Here is a 22,593-nt window from a genome sequence, read left to right on the forward strand (position 1 = left end):
TATAATGATGCATGAAAAAAAGCAACAAACATATCACAGTGCAGTTAGATGCAGAGTAAAAACAATTACAGTGATGCTGGCCCCTCCTCAATAGAAAAGTTATTTTTCCACAGTTTTGGTTTGTTTGCATCAATAATGGTGTATATATACACCAGGGATAAATTTTTGTGCATTCACAGCATAATTCTAAGCCTCTAAGGGATTTCAGCAAAATAACTAAGGGAAATTAAAGTATACACAGACACTATACACACAAAAATCCCATTATATATTAAATTTAATGGCTAAAATAAAAATTCCCATACAACAGAGCAGTGACTGAAAAAACACAAAACTTGAGCTTTTTCTGAAGGTGCTGAGATATATCTTGAAGTAAGCTAAGGGTACACACTTTTCAGAATTGTCATCACTTGAAGAAGTAGGTCATCTTTGTGTTGTCATACTCTGTATTTCATCTGTACATAATGGAGTGAAATATTCAGCAGTCCCAACCCTATTGAATTAAGGAGAAGATAATTCCTAACACATGGGAAACACCAATTCCTGTCTACTTTTCTGATCTGCTGCAGTATTTACAACTTTATCACTTGGTGTGGAAGAAGAAGAGATCATTGAAAATAACTTATTTCATAGTTGTGATGGCTTATAACTAATCATATCAATTAGTAACAATAATACAGGCTGAGATAACGTAGACTTCCTCAATCACATACTGAAACTCTTTATTTGAGAAAAAGATAAAAGATGATATTTTGTTTTCAATTGTTCAGAAAACAATTTCATCTTGGTTGCAACTTTAGCAAATAAGAAAACCCAAACATTCTTAAACTGAAAGGTAATCCCTTACTCCTCCTGTTGATAAAATTCTTCATTCTGCAGGGATTTTTACATTTTTTGTTTTGGGGGTTTTTTTGGGTTTTTTTGTTTTGTTTTTGTTGTGTGATGCTTTAAATTCATCTGAATCAGTTTTTAGGGTTTTCCATGATCTCTCTTTAGTGGCTAAAAGACACCTTGATGCTTAAAGTCAACTAAATTCTGTGAATCTATTTAATGCTAATGATGTAATGCATTCTTCTCATGATTACTGCTGCAGAAATACAGTTTTTAAAACTGGTAAGATTCCACGAATCATTGAGTGATTTTGCTGGCAATCACATCACATATTGAAATTAAATGTGTTTCTCTGTACCACACTCCTGTTGTATCCTACTCCAAACTCCAAATCAGTACTGGCAAGGAAGGTGTTCTAATTTTAAAGCTAAATTTGTCTGTGGACCATTAATATCCATTTGGTTTGCAGCCAATATACCTTTTCTGCCATATAAGTCATATTTGTGACATTCATTTCCCTAGGTTAAATTAGCCACATTTTTCTAACCTCTTCTCCAAAAATCAACCATCTGACTAAGCATTTGTTTGCACATCATTTCTCCACTTGAGGTGGAATCCAAAAATAAGTGTAAGTTCCTAAGTGACATTTTAGACAAAATTGATGTGTAAATTCAGGAGAATGAGCCTGGAAAACTGTTTGTGACCTCCACAGACACTATATCTGTGAATACCTATCTGCATTTTTTCTAACTCTGGATGCCATAGAGGCTTCACTGTGGACCCTGTCTCTGCCAAACTGGCTTCATTTAGACAGTTACCTCCTGCTTGCCTAACACTGTTTGGATAGAGAAAATGTGGGATTTTAGTATTTTATTTTTGTATTTTTTTGTTCTGCCAGATCTACAGTCTTTGTGGTCATGCTCTGAATATTTATGTTTCTCTATCAATCTATGTGGCAGAGGTGATAACTTTTTTATATGTAGATCTAGCAATTTGAATATTTCTTCTAGAGGCAGGAGATCTAAGTCCTCAGTTTGTGTGGGATTTGAATTTGTGGATCACACACCCCAAAGAACTGCTGAGGCCAGCATTCCCTTTCTAGATGGGAATGTAGCCTTCCCTCTGCATTTTGGTCAGGCAGTGTCTACCACAGGCAGAGCAAACACAGCAAGGAGGATGCACAGGCTTGAGGAGTACAGAGCAATTTGTGGATGAACACACACAGCAGATGGACACCAATGAAGAGTTGTTAATATTAACACGTTCACCACCTCAGTGAGACCTTTGGATAGTGTCTGCTGGCCAGACAGTCACCAGTCAGGTCAGACAGCAGCAACTTCTCCACCCCCTTGGAACATACCAGCCAACCTTTGCACTTGCTGGGTTGTTACCATCCACTTCTCTGTATTTTCCTTTTGGCTTTGTACCTCTTCATGTCAGTATATTTCTTCCTGAATTTTTCTCCCTGTGATCCTATGTGGTTTTACTCTTTTTTTTTTTTTTTTTTTTTTTTTTTTTTTTTTTTTTTTGTCTTCTTATATCACTTGGTTTTCTCTAAAATACCATCTCAGCAGCCTTTTTCTAATAAAACTGAGATGAGGACTCTCAGCTGTGCTGTACCAGCCTAGGCCTTCAATCAGACACCTGAAAGTCTGAGCTGAGCCTTTCAAGAGTTCCTTCACTCCTTTACTTTGCAGGATGGGCCATTCTGTAACAAGCAGGGCAGAGCTCTTGCTTGATGACTGAAAAACAGACATTCACAATGAATATTAGACATATGCCCTTTTCATAATGACATTTGGTTATTAAAAAACCATGAGAGGAGAACATCGTGACAGAGCTATTTTGCTCTGCTCAGCAATATTGTGTTTTAAGGGTTGCTGAAACCAGGATGAGAGCTGTGGATTCAGGGTATGAAAGCTCTTGTATCACTTTAGTGCCAATCATAATGTCTGTGGCCAATTCAGGGACCAAAGGGTGTGAAGAATTCTGTAAAGAACTAAGAAGATTTATCTAGTGAAGATTGCTAGAAGAAGATGATGTCCATTTCCCAACTCCTAATAAATTTGGGTTGACAGGCTAACTGAAGAGGTAGCCTTAGGGAATATCTTGCATTAAGGGCATGGGGTTAACTGAGGAAAAGACAAGTCTAAGACTAAGGCATATGACTTCATGGTACAAAATCTGATTTTACAGAGAGCCATTCTGACAGAGAATCAGGAGCTAGAGGCCTGGTGCTATAAGATCATTTTTGTACATTCTTTTGTGACCAAATATCTGCATGGTAATGAAAAACCATTATATGAAACACATAGCTTTGGGAGTAGTATGTGCAGTGCTTATACAGCAGCACTAAAAAACAAAGTGGTAAATAGATGCAGTTATAGAAGAAGTCCAAGAGCACAATGGCAAGGTTCATTAAATCACTGGAAATCTGGACAATTTCAGGTTATTTCCCTACTATCACATTCACCATTATGGCAGAGAGGCAAGTCTGGGAGTTCCATCTTTTGATAAAATTTAGTGCATTTTACCAATCTGCTAATCATCAAATTCCTTTCTTCATGTTAATTGTCATTATTTTCCTTTTTAAGAGTTCTACCATGTGCTCAGCACAAAGCATAGCCCTTGAGTTGCAGAAATTTACTCCAGGGAAAAGACAGTAGCGACAGCAAGCAGAGGAAACAGTGACTGGGTAAATAAACACTTAATACTGTTACTAAAGTTGCTGAAGTTGTTACAGGCATCCAGAGAATGGAGTCTGTGAAGGATTTAAATGAGCTAAAGGGAAGTGATGATGAATCTGAGAAGGAGCAAGTGTATAAGCAGTGAGCAGCTGCAGCTTGGGAGGTACGAGATGGAATCTGCACCAACAGCAGAGATAGGAGAGCCAAGTGTAGATGTACCCCAAATGTAGATTGAAAAGAAACAAACATAGAGGCCCTAGAAACTGGATATAAATAAATAAATAAATAAAAATAGGTCGGACAAATGGCACTGCAAAAAGAACATGTGAATTTAAAGTATAAATTATCATGTTCATAGAGAATATCTGTATACCAGCAATTTTTTAAACTATGGATTATTTCATGGCAGAAACCACTTCATTATGTTTTTTATGTAATTAAGGATGGCTAAGGCTAGATTCTGAAAAGCTTAATACATTTAAGTACTGTCTTATTCTCATGCCCTGTGCTGACTGAAGCTATATTAGCACAAATATTAATGGCATTATTTCTGCTTACATTGGGAAAGGAGCATTTTTCAGGCTGAATGGATAAAGCAAAATCTACCCCCTTTTTGTGGATTTTAAATCTTTTCAGCCCTCCAATAAATTTAAAAAAAATAACTATGATAATTATTTTGCCAACTTTTTTATATTGATCCTCACAAACTTTATGAGAAAACAATCAAAGCTAATATGAAATCGGATCTGTTTTAAAGTAGTCTTTTTATGCTACATTTTACCTAGCATTTTTAGTCCATTTCAGACTTCTAATAATAATTTAATGATTTTCTGTGGGGCAGATTTGTTTCCTGGAGCATTGCTTCTATTTTAAGTTTATAAAATACAGTACACAACATATGAATGGCTTCCAATACAGTTTTCTAGGAAAAGAGAGGAAACTGTGCTAAGAATTCCGGATAAACCCATAAAAAATAAATATTTGCAAGAAAAATTAGTTATATTTTGCACATTCATTTAAAAAAAAATTATATTTCTTAATTAGGGCTTCCTCAACAAATGGTGTGTAGTTGGAATACTTTAACTCCTGAGGAGGAGAATAATAGATCCTGAAGGATCCTGTTTAAATGCTTTTTTCAACAGAAAATAATTTAAACATTAATTATAATTAATAGCCTGATTTAGAGCCACATTCAGCTTGGATTTGCAAAGGATATAGTAAGTGTTAGGGGAGATTACTGCTTCAGCTGATAAACTGCATTTATTGGGACAATATTATTGGGTACTATTATTAAATGTTTTTGTGTCAATTACTAGGATGCTTACTAGTTTGGTCATTTCTATAAAAGTAGAATAAAAAATACACAAGACAATTGTTTGATGACCTGAATGATAATGCGTATATTCTTGCTTTGCTCGTGCCTTGACCAAAATTTTAAATAGCCTCTCCTTAGTCATATTTCTATAAAACTAGCCCATTTGAGCTGTTCTTACTTAAGATTTTTGTCATATCATCTGTATCTTGTAATTTATATATCACTTTTATAAAAATTGCTGATCAGCTATTTTTAAATGTAAATTTTATTGCACATTATACACCACTTATCCACCAGTGAAGCTCATATTGCACTAGTGAAGTAAACCTTCATTAGCTATTCTAGTACCCAGAAGAGACTGTTTTTCTTTCCTTTCAGTGCCTTTCTGGGCTTAAAATTTTCTTTTGCTATTTTAAAGGAACTATGGACTAAATCCCACTGGGAGCACTGTGATTACTCCTCTCATGTAGTACCTAGGCAACTGGCTAGGCACAGATAGAAGCACTTGTCCTTTTTCTGATTCTTGGGAAGAAAAGTATAAGGAGCCCGTGTGCAGCAGGGATTTAGCAGTAAAGTGAGCAGAGGTGATCTTCCTGTTGAGTTACAGCCATAATGAATTTATACAGATACCTGTACAAAGCCTCAAGAGAGGATTTCCTGAGAGAAACACAGCCATGAGTGCCAGTTGCTTCCCTTTTTCTCAGGCTAGCAAAATTATAGGGAGCTAACGATAGATTATAGAGGCTTTAGAAAGAAATATATGTTAGAAATATGTCAGCAAACTGCATATATAGGTCATCAATGCTTTGGAAAAATGTTGTTGCTGTTAGTTTTCACAGTGCCTTTTTTATGTTTGTTCATCTTGGCTCTCTGGAACCTGATATGCTCCATATCTGGAATGGTGCTATGGAGCTTCCTGCAAGAGAAGGAAAGAAAAGAAATAACTTACCAGGATGTGATGGTGTTCACGGGGGTCTCAGGTTGAGGGAAGAGACGAGGATCTGACTCCATGTTTCAGAGGGCTTGATTTATTGTTTTACTATATATATTACATTAAAACTATACTAAAAGAATAGAAGAAAGGATTTCATCAGAAGACTAGCTAAGAATAGAATAGCAAAGAATGAAAACAAAGGTTTGTGGCTTGGCTCTCTGTCTGAGTCAGCTGGGCTGTGATTGGCCATTAATTACAAACACCCAACATGGGCCAATCACAGATACACCTGTTGCATTCCACAGCAGCAGATAACCATTGTTTACATTTTGTTCCTGAGGCCTCTCCTAAGGAAAGGATTTTCCACAAAAGATGTCTGCGACACCAGGATACAAAGCATTCAGATGGAAAGAATTCAACTGTATCAGCTGAAAACACTGTATGATTTTATTGCTGCTTTTTCAAATAAGTAACTTTATATGTTTGTTGTGTCACAGGTACAGGAATGGCTGTGCTTAAACTGCCAGACCCAAAGGGCAATGTCAGGACAACTTGGAGATATGGGCAAGGTGCCACTTCTGAAAACAGGCCCTTCACAACCAACATCCAAACCAGCTGCTTCTCCTCAGAAACGTCCTGTGCCTGCTGTCTCCCATTCCCCTCAGAAGACTTCCACACCTCCCACTCCAGCAGCAGCAAAGCCAAAAGAAGAACCAGGCGTTCAGAAGGAAGCTCCGAAGCTTCAGCAGGGGAGATTGGAAAAAACATTGTCAGCTGATAAAATCCAGCAAGGAATTCAAAAGGAAGATGCAAAAACTAAACAGGAAAAACTTGTCAAGACACCCTCAGCTGATAAAATCCAGCTTGCTTCTCAGAAGGAGGACCCAAGGATTCAGCAAACAAAATTGACAAAGACAGCCTCCTATGACAGAGTTTTGCAGGATGTTCAGAAGGAGGATGAAAAGCTCCAAGAAGCAAAGCTGGCAAAAACATCCTCAGCTGATAAAATTTTGCAGAGAGTTCAAAAGGAAGACATAAAACTCCAAGAGGCAAAATTGGCAAAGGTACCCTCAGCTGACAAAATTTTACAGGGAATTCAGAAAGAAGACCCAAAACTCCAACAGATGAAAATGGCAAAGGCACTGTCAGCTGACAAAATCCAACCCGCAGCTCAGAGGGAAGATACAAAACTTCAGGAGGTAAAATTGCCAAAGGCAGCTTCAGTTGATAAAATCCAACATGGAATTCAGAAAGATATAAAACTTCAACATGAAAAACTTAAGAAAACTTCATCGGTGGATAAAATCCAAGAGGAAGGTCAAAAAGAAGAAACAAAACTTCAGCGAGGGAAACTCTCTAAGACACCTTCAGCAGATAAAATTCCTGCAACAACAACTGCAGACCAAAAGATACCCCTAAGCACATTGGAAGAAGATAAAGAAACTGTGCTCCCAGAAAAGAGCACACCACATCCAGAAGACAAAAAGGCAGAAATCACAGCTGAGATTAAAGACCATGTTGCTGAAGAGAAAGCAGAAATTGAAGCACCTTATAAGGGACTGCAGGCTAAGGAGCAAGAAGATGGTAAGAAGGAGGATTTGACAACTGGGATTTCACAAGAGGTTTTGAAAGCTGAAAAAGCCCAGGAAGCAGAAATTCCTGTTCAAACAACACCTTTGCCAGGAGCCGACCATGTGGAAGCAGTGCGAGAAAAAATAGTAAGTGTTTTTCTCCCTCCCACTTCTCTCTCTCCACCTTAGAATCCAGACCCTCTCCTTCCTGTTTTACTGTTATTCTTTTTACAAAATGATTCTAAATTATAAAATCAATGACTTCCATCAAGTGAAAGGTTCACTAGTTAGTCTTATGCTCTACATGCACATTTCAAGGTACTTGTCTGTTTTTAAGTCTCAAGCAGTTAAGCATTTGAAACTAAGGCAAAGCTCTTGTTCAATAATTTTTCCAATATTTCAGATTTATTTACCTTGATCCCTTGACTCTTCAGACCTCAAAGATTAACTGTTGAAACTGGAGTGTTTTCACAGTTCTCAATCCCAAAAGGGAATAATCTGAGAGAGTAACATGTACATTGCTTTGCAATAACAAAATATAATATAAATTTTAGGAATACTTTGTGATGCCTGAACATGATACATGAAAGTATGCAATCTTTGCATATTTTTACTATTTAACTGATTTATCTCATATGGACGAGTACATTCAGGTAGGGTACTTGTGGGCTCTCAAGTCAGAGGAATGGGTGAGTTTGTGATAGCATGTACTAGAGGTCAAGTCACTTTATCGGCTGAAGATAATAGCATGCACAATTTGTTGAGAAATGAAAAGTTAAGGGGTTTTGTATTAGCACTGCAAATTAGGTGCAGTGATTATTATGTTATGAAAGTAGTATGTTATGAGGGTATATTGTAAATTCAGGGTAACCCCGACAAAGGGAAGAAATGATGCATCTGACTCCATTGATATCAGAAGGCGAATTAATTACTTTATTATACTATGTTATTCTATACTATATTACAATACATCTAAACTGAAACTGCACAAGCACTCAACTCCACAAAATCTTGTGACTGTCCCCTGACAGTCCCAACACACACACATGGGGATGCAATTGGTCACCTCGGCTAAATAATTTCCAGAACACCTCCCACATGAGCACAACAAGAGGAGCAGCAAATGAGATAAGAATTGGTTTTTCTTTCTCTGAGGTTCCTCACTGTGATTCCCATAAAATATCCTTGGGAAGTTGTGCCTTTCTTTTCTCTGTGAAGAGAAATGTTGCCACAAGGGTAGGAGTAGGCTTAGGGAAAATATTTAACCTTTGCAAGAATTATGTTTTCAAATAATCCTAGTCAAAAAGGTCAGGGATTTGGTTGATTTTGTTTTATGTATGTCCTGGTGATAATTAAGATATCTGGACAGAAAAATATTCCAGTTCAGAAATTTTGCTTTGGAAAATACTATTTTCATGAACGAAGTCTCCTGTCTGAAATAAACCTCCTATTACACGTTATGTTTACTGCTCTTGATCATATCAAGAGTTATGGTGTATGATCATACTGAGGGAATCCCTGAATTATGCTTAGAGTAACATAGCCAGAAATCCTACCTTTTGGACCAAACAAAAAGGAGATCTGGGAAAATCCTATTTCAAATTGTTCAGTGTTAAAGTTTCTCACCTAGCTTGTGCTTTGTAAAATTAACTCTGATTTACTTTTAATTTTTCTTTATTGAAGTACTTCAGTGTTGTCTGTGCTGTTCATCAAACATTGCTAGGCACAGCTCTTCCCAAGAGAGCGTGTGATAAAAGTGGAAGAGGTGATGCAAATTTAGATATCGCACATTGCTTCCATTTCACTAGGTAAAAGACAACATGTACACATTGAAGAATATAATTTATGTGTATTTCAGGGCAGAATCATATGGAGGATTTCAGCTAGGTATATTTTTAATTAGGAATGCAAGGGAAAACCTTTCTGCACTTGAGAAACTACTGTCATTTTATATTAAATTCTGTGGAAATGGTAGTTACTAACTCTTCTAGCTTTCCAATAGTAGATAAGCAATTTTTGCTATCCTGTTTTTCACTTAAAAAAAGGCAGCAATAAGTCCCCTTTTTGAAAAGGCCAAAGTTCTGATTCAGTACAAACAGAATAATCCGTGGGAAACCATGGAATCATAGAATGGTTTGTATTGGAAAGGACCTTAAAGTTCATCTAATTCCAACCCTTCTGCCATCAGCAGGGACACCTTCCACTAGACCTGGAGGCTCAAAGCCCCATCCAGCCTGGCCTTGTGCACTTCCCTGGATGGGACATCCACATCTCCTCTGGGCTATCTGTGCCAGTGATTCAACAACTTCATAATAAAGAATTCCTTCCTAATATCTAATCTAAATTTGCCCTCAGTAACTGGGAAGCCATTTTGCATTATCCTGTCCATGCTCTTCTAAATATTCTCACTATTTGCTCCGTTCAGATTCAGGACAAATCACAGATATCAATTGAATTTAGAGATCTATTATCCTTTAAACAAACAAACAAATAAATAAATAAATAAATAAAAAGGTGACTTCAATATTGAAACATTTTAAAATACTTGAGTCTCAAAGTGTGATTTAAGGAATCATAAAACCTTTTTTTCTTTTTGATGAAGCCCAACCATCAGCTCAGCACTACCACCTTCACCACTAAAACGTGCCCATAAGTACCATATCCAGATGTTTTTTGAACCGTAAACTTTATATTTTCAAATAAGAATAAGTAAAAGTGAGGAAGAATACAAACAAATAATATTTATAAAGCTAAAACTTCTAATACAAAATAGTTGTATAATGAATTGATTGTGTCATCACAGAAAAGCCACTGAAATAGCACAAATACAGTTGGAATTAGATCATTTTTACATCAGTTAGAGAGGCTGCATTTGCTGTTTTTAAAGTCTTATCCAGACTGCAGGTTTTACAAGTCTCCTTCTTCCTCATTTCTCAAGAAGTTTCTCTCATCAATGTCTGTATTAGAGCTAAATTTGTCCAGTATTAAAAACACACAGTAGGCAAACTCAGAGGAAATGCCATTGAAATATTCAGAAAAGCCCAGTACTGCAACATGTACCAAAGTACTTCCTAATTTACAAGGGGAAAAAATAAGTCTTTTTTTATTTAAATGCATTTTTTTCAGTCTCAAAGAGTTGTAGAATATATATACACAATCTTTATCAAAACTTTTTTGGCAATATTTTGTCATTCATCTAAAAAATCTTATGTTTATGATGTGTTTGCAAGTTTAACAATGATTCTGTCTTTGTGGATGTGATGGCCAGTACTACAGAAAATAAGCTAGCTTAAGAATAGATGTAGCTAGTGACAATATCCTAAGCCTCAGACTACACAAAATAGGGAAAAAAAGTTCAGAGGCTTTTCTTGTAAGTATTGCTTGCATGCAAATTTTTGCCTGTACCATGGTGCAGGCAATGATACACACAATAATGTTAGAAAATATATTCATATTTTGGTAACCTTTAAAAGAAATTTGGATTTTTCTCATCCTGTTTATTTCTAGTGAGAGATGAAGTCTGTCCTCAATGTAGATCTTTTTCTTCTCCTTGCTCTACCAACAGCAGACTTTCTCACATTCAGTTTCCTGGGATCCATAGCAGTCCTTTATGTCATTCACTGAGGTTCAGCACCAGGGAGGGCAACAGCTGCCATCTCCTCTGGTTTGGTCACAGTAGATATTAGATATTGGACACAGCTGAAAGGACACACACAAAGGCTGAAGCTGTTCCATGACCAGTTGTTCTCTACCTTTTTCTGTGCTAAACTGTTCAGTCGATGCCTTCTGTCTCTGCTTTGCACCAACAGTATCACATCATCTTGGAGAACCAACTTCTGAGAGGTTCACTTTCACTGGATGGATGCATTCTGTCCATCAGCTCCTGGGAAACCTTCTGAGCTTGAGCAATGTTTGCATTTTTAGTAGCTCATCTAAATTTATTATAATGATTTTGGTTGGGTGTGTCTTCATAACTGTAAACATACTGGTCATAAATGAAAAAATTACAGTCAAATGTCAGGTGAAGTTTTAGTGAGGAACATGCTATTTATAGAGGGAAAACCAAATTGGTTTTAATGATATATGTATTTTTGAAACATAGCAAAATAGATTTCCCTTAAGAGCTTTCTTCTTTAATAAAGCGGACAAAGATGTAAATATAATATACAAAACCTGGAAATTTAAATTTTGCTTCACTGCTGACTTTTTGTAAAGACCATACATAATTCTGACCATAAGAGCTAGATAATATCCAAGACTAGATTCTTCAGAATTTTGAGCTGTAGGCTTCAAATGGTGATGCCTTTCCAAAGCTGTTGTAAGTACTGCAGGTTTCTCCATGTTTATATATTAATCACAGCCTTATCATTCAAGAAGTCCTTAGAAATATTTGTTTTCACATTGGATTTTTATTTGCAATGGATTTTGCTGTGACAGCAGATATTTGAATTTGCAATATTGGCTATAATGTTGATAAGAACAAATGTAGTTTGTATTCAATGTAGTATCTGATTTTGCAAACTATTTAATAAATCACTCCTGTGAATGATGATTAATAAAATATTTATTAGTATACACTGTAATAATAAGATAAATACTTTAATATGAATATAAATATTAGTGTTTGAGTGTAGGATTATGTTCAAAATGATATGGCTAAAAGCAAGAATGCATAACTTAAATGTAAATAAAATCTAAACCTGATTCGTTATAAAAAGTAATATGACTGACTATAAAAAATAGTTGGCTTTTGATATTTTGACCCTAAATGTAACTTTAATGTGAATAAACTTTGAAAGTACTTGTAGTTCATAGCAACTTGAGTGTAAATGTAATTTAAAATTATAATTAACAGTCTTGATAATTTTTCTAGTATATTTATTTCACAGTATTTTTAACTACTTTTCAAATAATTATGTTACCAATGAAGTCCATAAATTAAATCTTTAAAAAAATGGTTTGCTGTACTTCAGAAATCACTGACTTAGATTAGCAAAGTTGGTAAATATGACCTGTTATTGAGAGCCCTAACAAAAAAAGAAAAGATCACATCATATTAATTAAATCATGAGGCTTTGGGATGCTTGTTCTCAAATTGCCAGTGGATTTGGGGACACTTCCTAAAATTGTCAGCCCAAAGCAGAGCTATGGTGACCTGTATTTTGTAGAGTGAACTGTTTTAGCTGAATAATGAGGTATTTTCACTAAGTACAGAGCATTCCACAGCTGTGAGAAGCAAGAGTGAAATTGTTACAAAAATACTTTCTGTAGGATATTTTTAGTGTTTTTGTTATTTATAGAAGGAGATAGAGATGCTTGTCAGTCAGAATGAGGTAGAAGAATCTGGAATGACTGAGGGTGTTTTATTAGGGATGAGAAGGAGAACATTGGTTCTGATGCTCAGTCAGGACTGCCTGCCTTGTTTGCTTCCTTTAATCGATGGCTCACCATCGTGCTTTCCTCCCTGCAGTTACGCTGCCCTACCAGCAGATTACTCTCCACTACCAATTTACCAAGAAACTTCTTTTTCATGAGGTTCTCAAAAAAAAGTTCAACAGTGCCCAGCTGTAGGGGACGTTCCAATATGTGGGGACATTCCAAATGTCATTAAATCATGCTTCACTGCTCTATGTATTCTGTTGCATGTTGAAATGTGTAATACTTCAATCAACAAAATCAAATCATGAGGGGAAAACTTAACACATTTCTAGCCAATTATAAAATGTTGAATGGGCAAAGAAAGGAGCAGACTCCAGAAATTCTGCAGACATTTGCAAAGCTATATTACTTTGTGTTGAAAACCGTGTAGACAGCTTTAAAACAGTAAATAAAATCTTCAAATAAATATACCCCTGGGCAAGCTGTCCCCTGAATGTGTGATCAAATGGCAGGTTATCATTAATAAGTGTTCTTAAAACAATTAAATTTTATATTGAAAAATAGAAGTTCGTCTTGAAACCAGTAAAATCAGTTGCCAGTGTGGACAGCCATGGAAAGCTTAGTTAGAGTCAATGAAAAAAACCAAAATTTGAGGAACTTTTTTGTTTTATTCTAATAGTTTTGAATAGCAAAATTAGTGTTCAGTCTTCATCTGAGTCATGAACTCATCCTTTAGAAATAAACCCCACTTTTTAATTGCCAGGAGACATTAAGAATTTATATATAAATATATACACACGCGTTATGTATTTATTTTTTTAGGAAAAGGAGGATGACAAATCAGACACATCAAGCTCTCAGCAGCAGAAAAGTCCACAAGGTCTGAGTGACACCGGGTATTCTTCTGATGGGATATCAAGTTCACTTGGTGAAATTCCAAGTCATATCCCCACTGATGAAAAGGATTTACACAAAGAAATTAGTAAAAAAGACACCATTTCTCAAGAAACTCCACCAAGCCCCTCAGATCTAGCTAAATTGGAAAGTACTGTACTCTCAATTTTAGAAGCTCAGGCAAGCACTCTTTCTGATGAAAAATCTGCAAAAAGCAAAGAGCTTTCTGAAACATATGGTGAACAGACGAAGGATCAACTTAAAACAAAGCCTTTGCCCGTCACTCCAGAATCTTACAGTTCAGATGAAGAAGACTTAAAAGCTATCAAAGAAGGTGAAGGAACCATTGTAGAAGAGGGCAAAGGAATGGCCTCCTCCCAGGCACAGTACAAGGAAGAGCATGAAGGAGATGACATATCAGCAAGAAGGCAACAGCGCTATGACTCTGTGGAGGACAGCAGTGAGAGTGAAAACTCACCTGTCCCAAGGAGAAAAAGAAGAACTAGTGTTGGTTCTTCAAGCAGTGATGAGTACAAACGAGATGACAGCCAGGGATCAGGTGATGAGGAAGACTTCATTAGAAAACAGATTATAGAGATGAGTGCTGATGAAGATGCTTCAGGTTCTGAAGATGATGAATTCATTAGAAATCAACTCAAAGAGATCAGTGCAGCTGAAAGCCAAAAGAAAGAAGAAGTGAAAAGCAAAGCCAAAGGAACAGCTGGAAAACACAGAAGAATGGCACGGAAAAGTAGTGCGGGCTATGATGAGGATGCAGGAAGAAGACATTCATGGCATGATGATGATGATGAGACTTTTGATGAAAGCCCAGAGCCAAAATACAGGGAAAGTAAAAGTCAAGACAGTGAAGAACTTGCAGTATCAGGAGGAGGAGGCCTTCGACGTTTCAAAACAATAGAACTAAACAGTACAATAACAAACAAATATTCTGAAGTATCTGAACCACAAAAAGGTATTTTATATTTTGATGAAGAGCCTGAGCTAGAGATGGAGAGTCTTACAGATTCACCAGAAGATAGATCTAGAGGAGAAGGATCTTCTAGTTTACATGCTTCTAGTTTCACACCTGGTACATCGCCTACGTCAGTGTCATCACTTGATGAAGACAGTGACAGTAGTCCTAGTCACAAAAAGCTGGGAGGGGAGAGCAAACAACAGCGCAAAGCAAGGCATCGGACACACGGTCCTCTTCTTCCCACTATTGAAGATTCTTCAGAAGAAGAAGAATTGAGGGAAGAGGAAGAACTGCTAAAGGAACAAGAGAAACAACGCGAATTAGAACAGCAACAAAGAAAAAGTTCTAGCAAGAAATCTAAAAAGGACAAGGATGAGCTCAGAGCCCAGAGAAGAAGGGAACGTCCAAAGACTCCACCAAGTAATCTTTCTCCCATTGAAGATGCATCTCCAACAGAAGAATTACGACAGGCTGCAGAAATGGAAGAGCTGCACAGATCCTCTTGTTCTGAATATTCACCCAGCATTGAGTCAGAACCTGAAGGTTTTGAAATCAGCCCAGAAAAAATAATAGAAGTGCAAAAAGTTTACAAATTGCCTACTGCCGTCTCTCTGTACTCACCAACAGATGAACAACCAACTGGACTCCCAAAAGAAGACAGTGGTCAAAAGACACTGAAAAGTGCTGAGGAGGTATATGAGGAGATGATGCATAAGTCCAAATCATTTCAAATGTCAAATGAAAAAGATGAAGTATTTGAAAAAGAATCTTTGTATGGTGGAATGCTAATAGAGGATTATATTTATGAATCTTTAGTAGAGGATACTTACAATGGAACTATTGATACTAGTCTTGTTATGAGACAAGATGAGAGCAGTGAATATATACAGCCGAGAGGAAAAGAGAAAAAAGCAAGAGCTTCAGAACAGGTCTATGATGAACCACAGAAAGTTAGTGATCTAGAGAAAGACTACTATAGTGTTGAGACTTTACATACTATTGTGCCTCAAGAAGATATTGTTTCTAGTTCTTACATTATCCCAGAAAGTCATGAAATAATTGTATTAGACAGCACAGTAACTTCCACCATGGAGGAAAAGCATTTGTTAGATGCAGAAGCTGCTTATGAAGAGCTTATGAAAAGGCAGAAAATGCAGCTAACCCCAGGGTCTAGTCCAACACAACCAGCTTCAGATTTCATTCCCACATCTGATACAAAGGTGTCTGGAGGTGGAGAAATAGTAGATAGTACATCTTTAACGTCAAGCACTACTTCAGCAATCTCAGATGTGTCACCTGTCAGTAGCACAACACTTTCTATCCCAGATGTTAAAATAACACAGCATTTCACAGCAGAGGAAATTGAAGATGAATACTTAACAGATTATGCCAGAGAAATTCAAGAAATAATTTCTCATGAAACATCAATATTGACCTACTCTGAGACATCAGAAGGTGCTGCATCAGTTTTACCTTCTGATACAGCTTCCTTAACATCATCTACATCTTCAGTTTCTACCACAGATAGTTCCTCACCCATAGATAGTGCAACCACAGGTTATGTAGGCCCATCAGATGGTGTAAGTAAACCAGCAGATTCTGAAGGTGTCAGGATAGTAACACAGGTTCCCTTAACATCTGCAAAAGAGTACTCTGAAGTGAGCATGCCTTATGAATCTATTGCCGGAGCCACTAAAAAACCATCTCTTGAACCAGATGCAGAGAGTGTGGAGCAAACTGCAGTATGTTTGCCTGAAACTGCACCTTTAGTGGTGGCAACTACAGTTACAAAATCCAAGGAATATGCAGCTGACATCATTACCTTTGATACATCCAAAGCAGAGAAGGAAGCAGCTAGAAAAATTAAAAGTACGGTAGAGGCTGGCAGTGTCAAAATTCATCATGAAGAGCCACGCAAAGGATTGGGTGTTGATATGAAAAAGATTGATTTGACTAGTGCTGCATCTGAGCAACCACCTATATGTATAGCACCAGTACCACTGCCAGTTACAGAGCCTGCACCAGAAATATCTTCTGTACTCACTCACAGTGTTGTAAGTAAGACCAGCATGGTCTCCGTGCCTTCCTCAGCTCCTGCTGTTTCAGCCAAAGTATTCTCTCTTTTTAGAAGCTCTTCTTTGGATTCTTCTGCTCATCCTTCTCCACCCCCACCTCCTCCTCCTCCACCGCCTCCTCCACCACCATTACCGCCACCACCTATTTTACCCAAGCCAGCCATTTATCCCAAAAAGAAGCCACAGATTAAGGCTCCAGCAGCAGCAGCTCCCACAGTGGTACCTCCAGTCACAAGTGTTCCAACACTAGAGTCCACAGCTGTATTAAAGGATCATGTGGTACCTATCACAAAAACATATACCCCAACACCACCTCCTGTACCACCCAAACCATCCTCCATTCCAGCAGGGCTTGTTTTCAGTCACAGGACACCTGAAGTAACTAAACCTCCAATTGCTCCTAAACCAGCAATTCCTCCACTCCCAATAGCTGTTCATAAGCCAGCAGAAACACAGCCCAAACCAGTAAGCTTGGCATTGACTTCAAGTATGACTCTGAATTTGGTAACCACAGCTGAATACAAAATACCGTCCCCCACTTCCCCTTTGTCTCCACACTCTAACAAATCTTCACCAAGGTTGGCAAAACCCTCACAGGAAACCTATGTTGTCATCACATTGCCATCTGAGCCTGGAACTCCCACTGAAGCTATAACTAGCCAGGCTGTTACCAGCTGGCCTCTAGAAGCACCTTCTAAAGAACAGATTCCCCAACCTATGCAACCAGTTTTTACTACATCCATGAAAACTCTGGATATTCAAAGTATGGCAGGTCAGAGTATGTATATTTCAGGTGCACTGCAAGCTATTCCTGTGACAACACAATCAACTTTTGAAAAAATCCCTAGTTCAAAACCAGAAGTGGTAACAACAGACATAACCAAGACCACAGTGTCTGTGGTTAAGGGTCCAGTGCCTGGTTATGGTTTAGGTAGTGTTGCTATAACTATACCTCCAGAGCCACTACACATTGTAGACCAGCCCAGATACAGAGAGAATGGAAGGTTCCATCCTTTGGGCGATGTCATCGACCTTCGCACTCTAACAAAGATGGACATTGAAATGAGGGACAGCTGTATGGATCTCTCTGCTGTTTCCATGGACATAAGGAGGCAAATGCCAGCAAGTGACACAGGTGGACGGCCAGTAAGTACTGTCCAGCCATCCATAATAAATCTTAGCACTGCGTGTGTTGCTGATGCTCCTCTGCCTGCAGTCACTGAGACGGTGACTGTAGTGACTTGCACTGCCACTGTGAGCTACACCACCAGCACAGACAGCCTTGTGGATCTGGGGCACGCCATGACAACGCCGCTGCAGCTGACAACATCAAAACATTTTGAGCCTGCATACAGAGTGACAGGCAGCCAGGCCTTCTCTGCAGGTAGAGATGAAGTGCCAATAAATTTATCACTAGGTACTTCAACACAGGCAGTGACATGGGCTACTACAAAGCCTGTTACTGTGCCACCTGTTGGGGTTACAAATGGTTGGACTGATCTCTCCACTTCTCAGGAGCCAGCAGAGAGTGGAGCAGTTGACCTTAGCACCACTAAATCCCACAGAACAGTAGTAACAATGGATGAAACTGCTTCAGGTATCATAACAACGGTAATAGAAGATGATGAAAAGCCTGTAGATCTGACTGCAGGGAGAAGAGCTGTCTGCTGTGATATGGTTTATAAATTGCCATTTGGTAGGAGCTGTACTGCTCAGCAGCCTTCTACTACACTTCCTGAAGATCGCTTTGGCTACAGAGATGACCATTATCAGTATGATCGTTCAGGGTCATATGGTTACCGAGGAATTGGAGGTATGAAACCATCTATGTCTGACACAAATTTATCAGAAGCTGGACTATTTGCATACAGAAGCAAGAATAGCTTTGATTATCGAGTTGGGGCCACTGATACAGCAGTAGATCTTACTTCTGGAAGAGTAACTACAGGTCAGTATGACACAGCAGCAGATCTTTCTTTGAAATATAATTTTGATGTTCCTCACCTCATTTCAGGATAATTTTTTTATTGGTTTTTTTTCCCTCCTTCTGTTATTTTGTTTTCTTTTGGACAGTGTGACAATGTATTCCGGATTACACGTGTTTTTCGTTTCTTCATTTTACGTATGTGTTTGCACAGAGGTGCCTGCATGTGCCTGCATGTTCAGAAATGCTGTTTCCTTCACATCTAAAGTAGATCATTAACCTGAAGATTTGCATGCAGTTTCCCCTTCCCATTTATTTCATCAAGATGGGATGACTTTCAGAATCCGCAAAGCAGCATTCTTTTGTGGGACTGGACTGTAACTTTGCCCTGTAATTTCAGGTGAGGTTATGGATTACTCAAGCAAGACTACAGGTCCATATCCAGAGACTCGGCAGATTTCTGGCCTCGGGCTCAGTACACCACAGTATTCCCAAGCAAGAATGGTGTCCACTGTGGGTCCCCAGTTTGGCGTTGGAAGTGTTTTAAGATCATCCAATGGTGTTGTTTATTCTTCAGTAGCAACTCCAATCCCATCCACATTTGCCATCACCACACAACCCGGTTCTATTTTCAGTACAAGTGTCAGAGATCTACCTACTCTCCAAACAATTGACTCAGTGCCCTCTTTACCAACTTTGCAACAGACTCAACCACTCCCAAGATCATATAGTTTCTTGACAACTGTGGCAGCTGAAAAAGATAAAGCAATTACTGCCATTGGCGTGGAGACAGGGTTGCCACCTCATTCTATAGAAACTATTACCACCGAGCCAACCAGCTTGATACCTGCTTTAACTACAGCATCTGAAGTTTACACAGATGTAGTTGACGATGAGGTTGCCCTTCTCATTGCCCCTGAAGAAGGCAAACAGCAGCAACTTGATTTGGAGCGGGAACTTCTTGAGCTTGAGAAAATTAAGCAGCAGCGCTTTGCAGAAGAGCTGGAATGGGAACGCCAGGAAATTCAAAGATTTAGGGAACAAGAAAAGTTTATGGTGCAAAAAAAGCTTGAGGAGTTGCAATCCATGAAACATCATCTCTTATTTCAGCAGGAGGAGGAACGACAAGCTCAGTTTATGATGAGACAAGAGACATTAGCCCAGCAGCAGCTGCAGCTTGAACAATTCCAACAACTCCAACAACAGCTCCACCAGCAGTTAGAGGAGCAAAAACTTCGTCAAATATATCAGTATGGCTATGACCCTTCAGGAACTGGGTCACCACAAACTACCACAGATCAAACACTTTTGGAAGGACAGTATGCAAGCACAGAAAATGGCCAATTTTGGCCTACTGATGACACAACCACTACAGCTTCAGGAGTGCTGGGTATTGAAATTCCACAAAGTCAAGCATGGTATACAGTTCAGTCTGATGGCATTACCCAATACATACCCAGGCCTGGTATCCTAAGCTCAGTTTCAGAAATGTCTCTTAAGGATATTGATGTTAGAGAGGAGAAGCAATTGAAAAAGAGAAGTTCTATGCCAAAATTACGTGGTCCCTATGAGGAGTTTGAGGAGACCCTGGAAGAGCCCCGGTGTTTCAAAAAAATAGTGGACAGTGGAGTGCAAACTGATGATGAAGATGGAGCAGAAAGAGGTTATACCAACAGGAGACGGAGATCCAAGAAGAGTGTTGATACAAGTGTTCAGACCGATGATGAAGATCAAGATGAATGGGATCTTTCCAGCAGATCCAGAAGGAAGCCTCGTGTAGGGAAGTTCAGTGAGAGCACCACTGAGGCAGACAAAGCCAAACCGTTCTCCAAGGTATCTAGTATTGCAGTTCAGACAGTGGCAGAGATTTCTGTGCAAACAGAACCTGTAGGAACAATAAGAACACCCTCCATCAGGGCCCGATGGGATGCTAAGGTTGAAATCATAAAGCATATTTCAGCTCCAGAAAAGACATACAAAGGAGAAAGTCTGGGATGTCAAACAGAGACAGCATCAGACACTCAGAGTCCCCAATATCTGTCAGCTTCATCTCCTCAGAAAGATAAAAAACGTCCAACACCATTAGAGATAGGTTACACCTCCCACCTTCGCCCAGACTCCACATTACAGGTAGTCCCTTCCCCTCCCAAATCTCCCAAAGTTCTCTATTCACCCATTTCACCCGTTTCACCAAGCAAAGTTATAGAGTCAGCATTTGTACCTTATGAAAAGCCCATGACTGATGACATCAGCCCTCAGAAGATGCTGCATGCTGACATGGCCAAGGTTCCTCCATCAAGCCCAAAGACAGCAAAGATGATGCAACGCTCTATGTCTGATCCTAAGCCCCTGAGTCCCACAGCAGAAGACAGTTCCAGAGCTCAGTTTCAGTACACTGAGGGTTTTATGGTAAGAAGTATTTGCTTTCTTTTTTTTTTATAATATACAATTCTACAGCTATCAGTGCAGCATGAGGACAGACACACTCATTTCCAATACATGTGTATGTAGTCTTTTTGCACACCTAGCTGAAAAGTCCAGAGGAATATCTGCTGTCTAAAGCAATGGTTAGTTCATTCACTGCTTTGCCAGGAAACAGAGAAGCCCATATTACTAATAATCAGGAAGTAATACAAGAAGTTCATTTTCAGAATTTGGATGGCATTTTGTGCTTTATATGGCAATTCATTGCCAGTGTAAGGGTTACTGGCAATGCTTCAGAAAATTGAAAGCATTTCCTTTCTAATCATACAACATCCAGCTCTTGTGGCACAGCCTATAGTGCATTTACCTTGAAATTACTGCATGTGCCTTCTGAGAGGCAGATAACTCCAGGTTTATAATTGCCTTAGTTAGTTGTCCTTTTTGACCCTCATGAGGTTTCTTAGCCATGTGTGATTCTGTGGATAATCTTCTGTCCCAGTGTGTACATCTTTTATCTTTCCCAGACCAAGAGGTCTCATATCAAAAATCCATTTTTAATTTGTTTGCTTTGGATAAGGAAGATTATCAGGAAGTTATGCAAGTAATGAGGGCTGTTTCTTATAGGGGTCAGAGGAGACTGACTTCAGTAGGATCAAAATTTTCATTTCTGCAGTATTTCTTTTCCTTGAGAAATAAGATTTCATATTTGGGAATCAGATTGATATTTATGAATAAGACAAATAAGTCTTGGCAAAAAAAAAAAGTATCTTTATAATATAATATGTTCTTGGCTGTCCTTTTATCTGAGACCATTCCCTTCTGTCAGTTGATGCATCAGTGTATTTTCAGAACTCTGGAAGAGTTGCCATTCAGCAACATTTGTCTATCATGTTCAGTTATCTGTGAATACCAGTGGTTAGTACAGGCTGGATAGGATAAAGAGATTTTTTTCTCTCTGATAATTTGTGGTGGCTTTCAAATGCAACATATCTGGTAATACCCTCCAAGGCTCCCACTGTAAGTAGTTCCTTCAGCTTCACATATTTGTTTGGTTTTAAATGCTTCCCATGCTATTACTGCTTGGGAAACAGTATTTGGAAGTTTGAAGGGAAAGCCATAGTTATGGCAGTGGCACTCTGTATAATCATCATTCACTAATGAATTATAAGCACAGTGGGGGAAATTAGCATGAGCACTAAAGTTTCATGTAGAGGAGTTGGAACAGCATCTTGAAGAACATTGCTCATGGATTGTAGGAAAATGTTGGGTCCTACTTAATAATGGAGAGTAGGTATAATACTGTAAAATATTATAATTGTAAAGGTATAGTAAAACTATTTCTGAGAAGTTCACTTATTTTACAGATAGACATATATATTTGATATAAATTGTATCCTTCTGTGATGGATGATGAATTCTATAAACAACTCAATGTTTAAAGGTCTTTACAGTGGAGTTTGAACACATACATTATTCTTTAATGAGACATGAAAACAAAGAGCTTGTGCACCATTGTTTCTTTTTGTACCAACATGTTCTCTATGCTTTTGCCTTGAGCCCAAACAGCAATGAGCTATAAGGTT

At 38.3% G+C, this 22,593-nt stretch overlaps 1 protein-coding gene across 5 annotated transcripts in view; it reads left to right on the plus strand.

The window, feature by feature from the left end:
• Positions 1 to 22,593, plus strand: part of PCLO (piccolo presynaptic cytomatrix protein) — a 319,301-nt gene that overhangs the window by 132,907 nt on the left and 163,801 nt on the right. For all 5 annotated transcript variants that reach the window (XM_054272240.1, XM_054272259.1, XM_054272249.1 and 2 more), the window contains exons 4-6: positions 6,265 to 7,485; positions 13,540 to 18,610; positions 18,987 to 20,995. In XM_054272240.1, coding sequence (XP_054128215.1) covers positions 6,265 to 7,485; positions 13,540 to 18,610; positions 18,987 to 20,995 — 8,301 coding nt within the window. The remainder of the gene's footprint in view (positions 1 to 6,264; positions 7,486 to 13,539; positions 18,611 to 18,986; positions 20,996 to 22,593) is intronic.

Source organism: Melozone crissalis, unplaced genomic scaffold (assembly GCF_028551555.1).
Source record: "Melozone crissalis strain CALT ecotype California unplaced genomic scaffold, PUWL_Pcris_2 ptg000004l_1, whole genome shotgun sequence".
Lineage (NCBI taxonomy): Eukaryota > Metazoa > Chordata > Aves > Passeriformes > Passerellidae > Melozone > Melozone crissalis.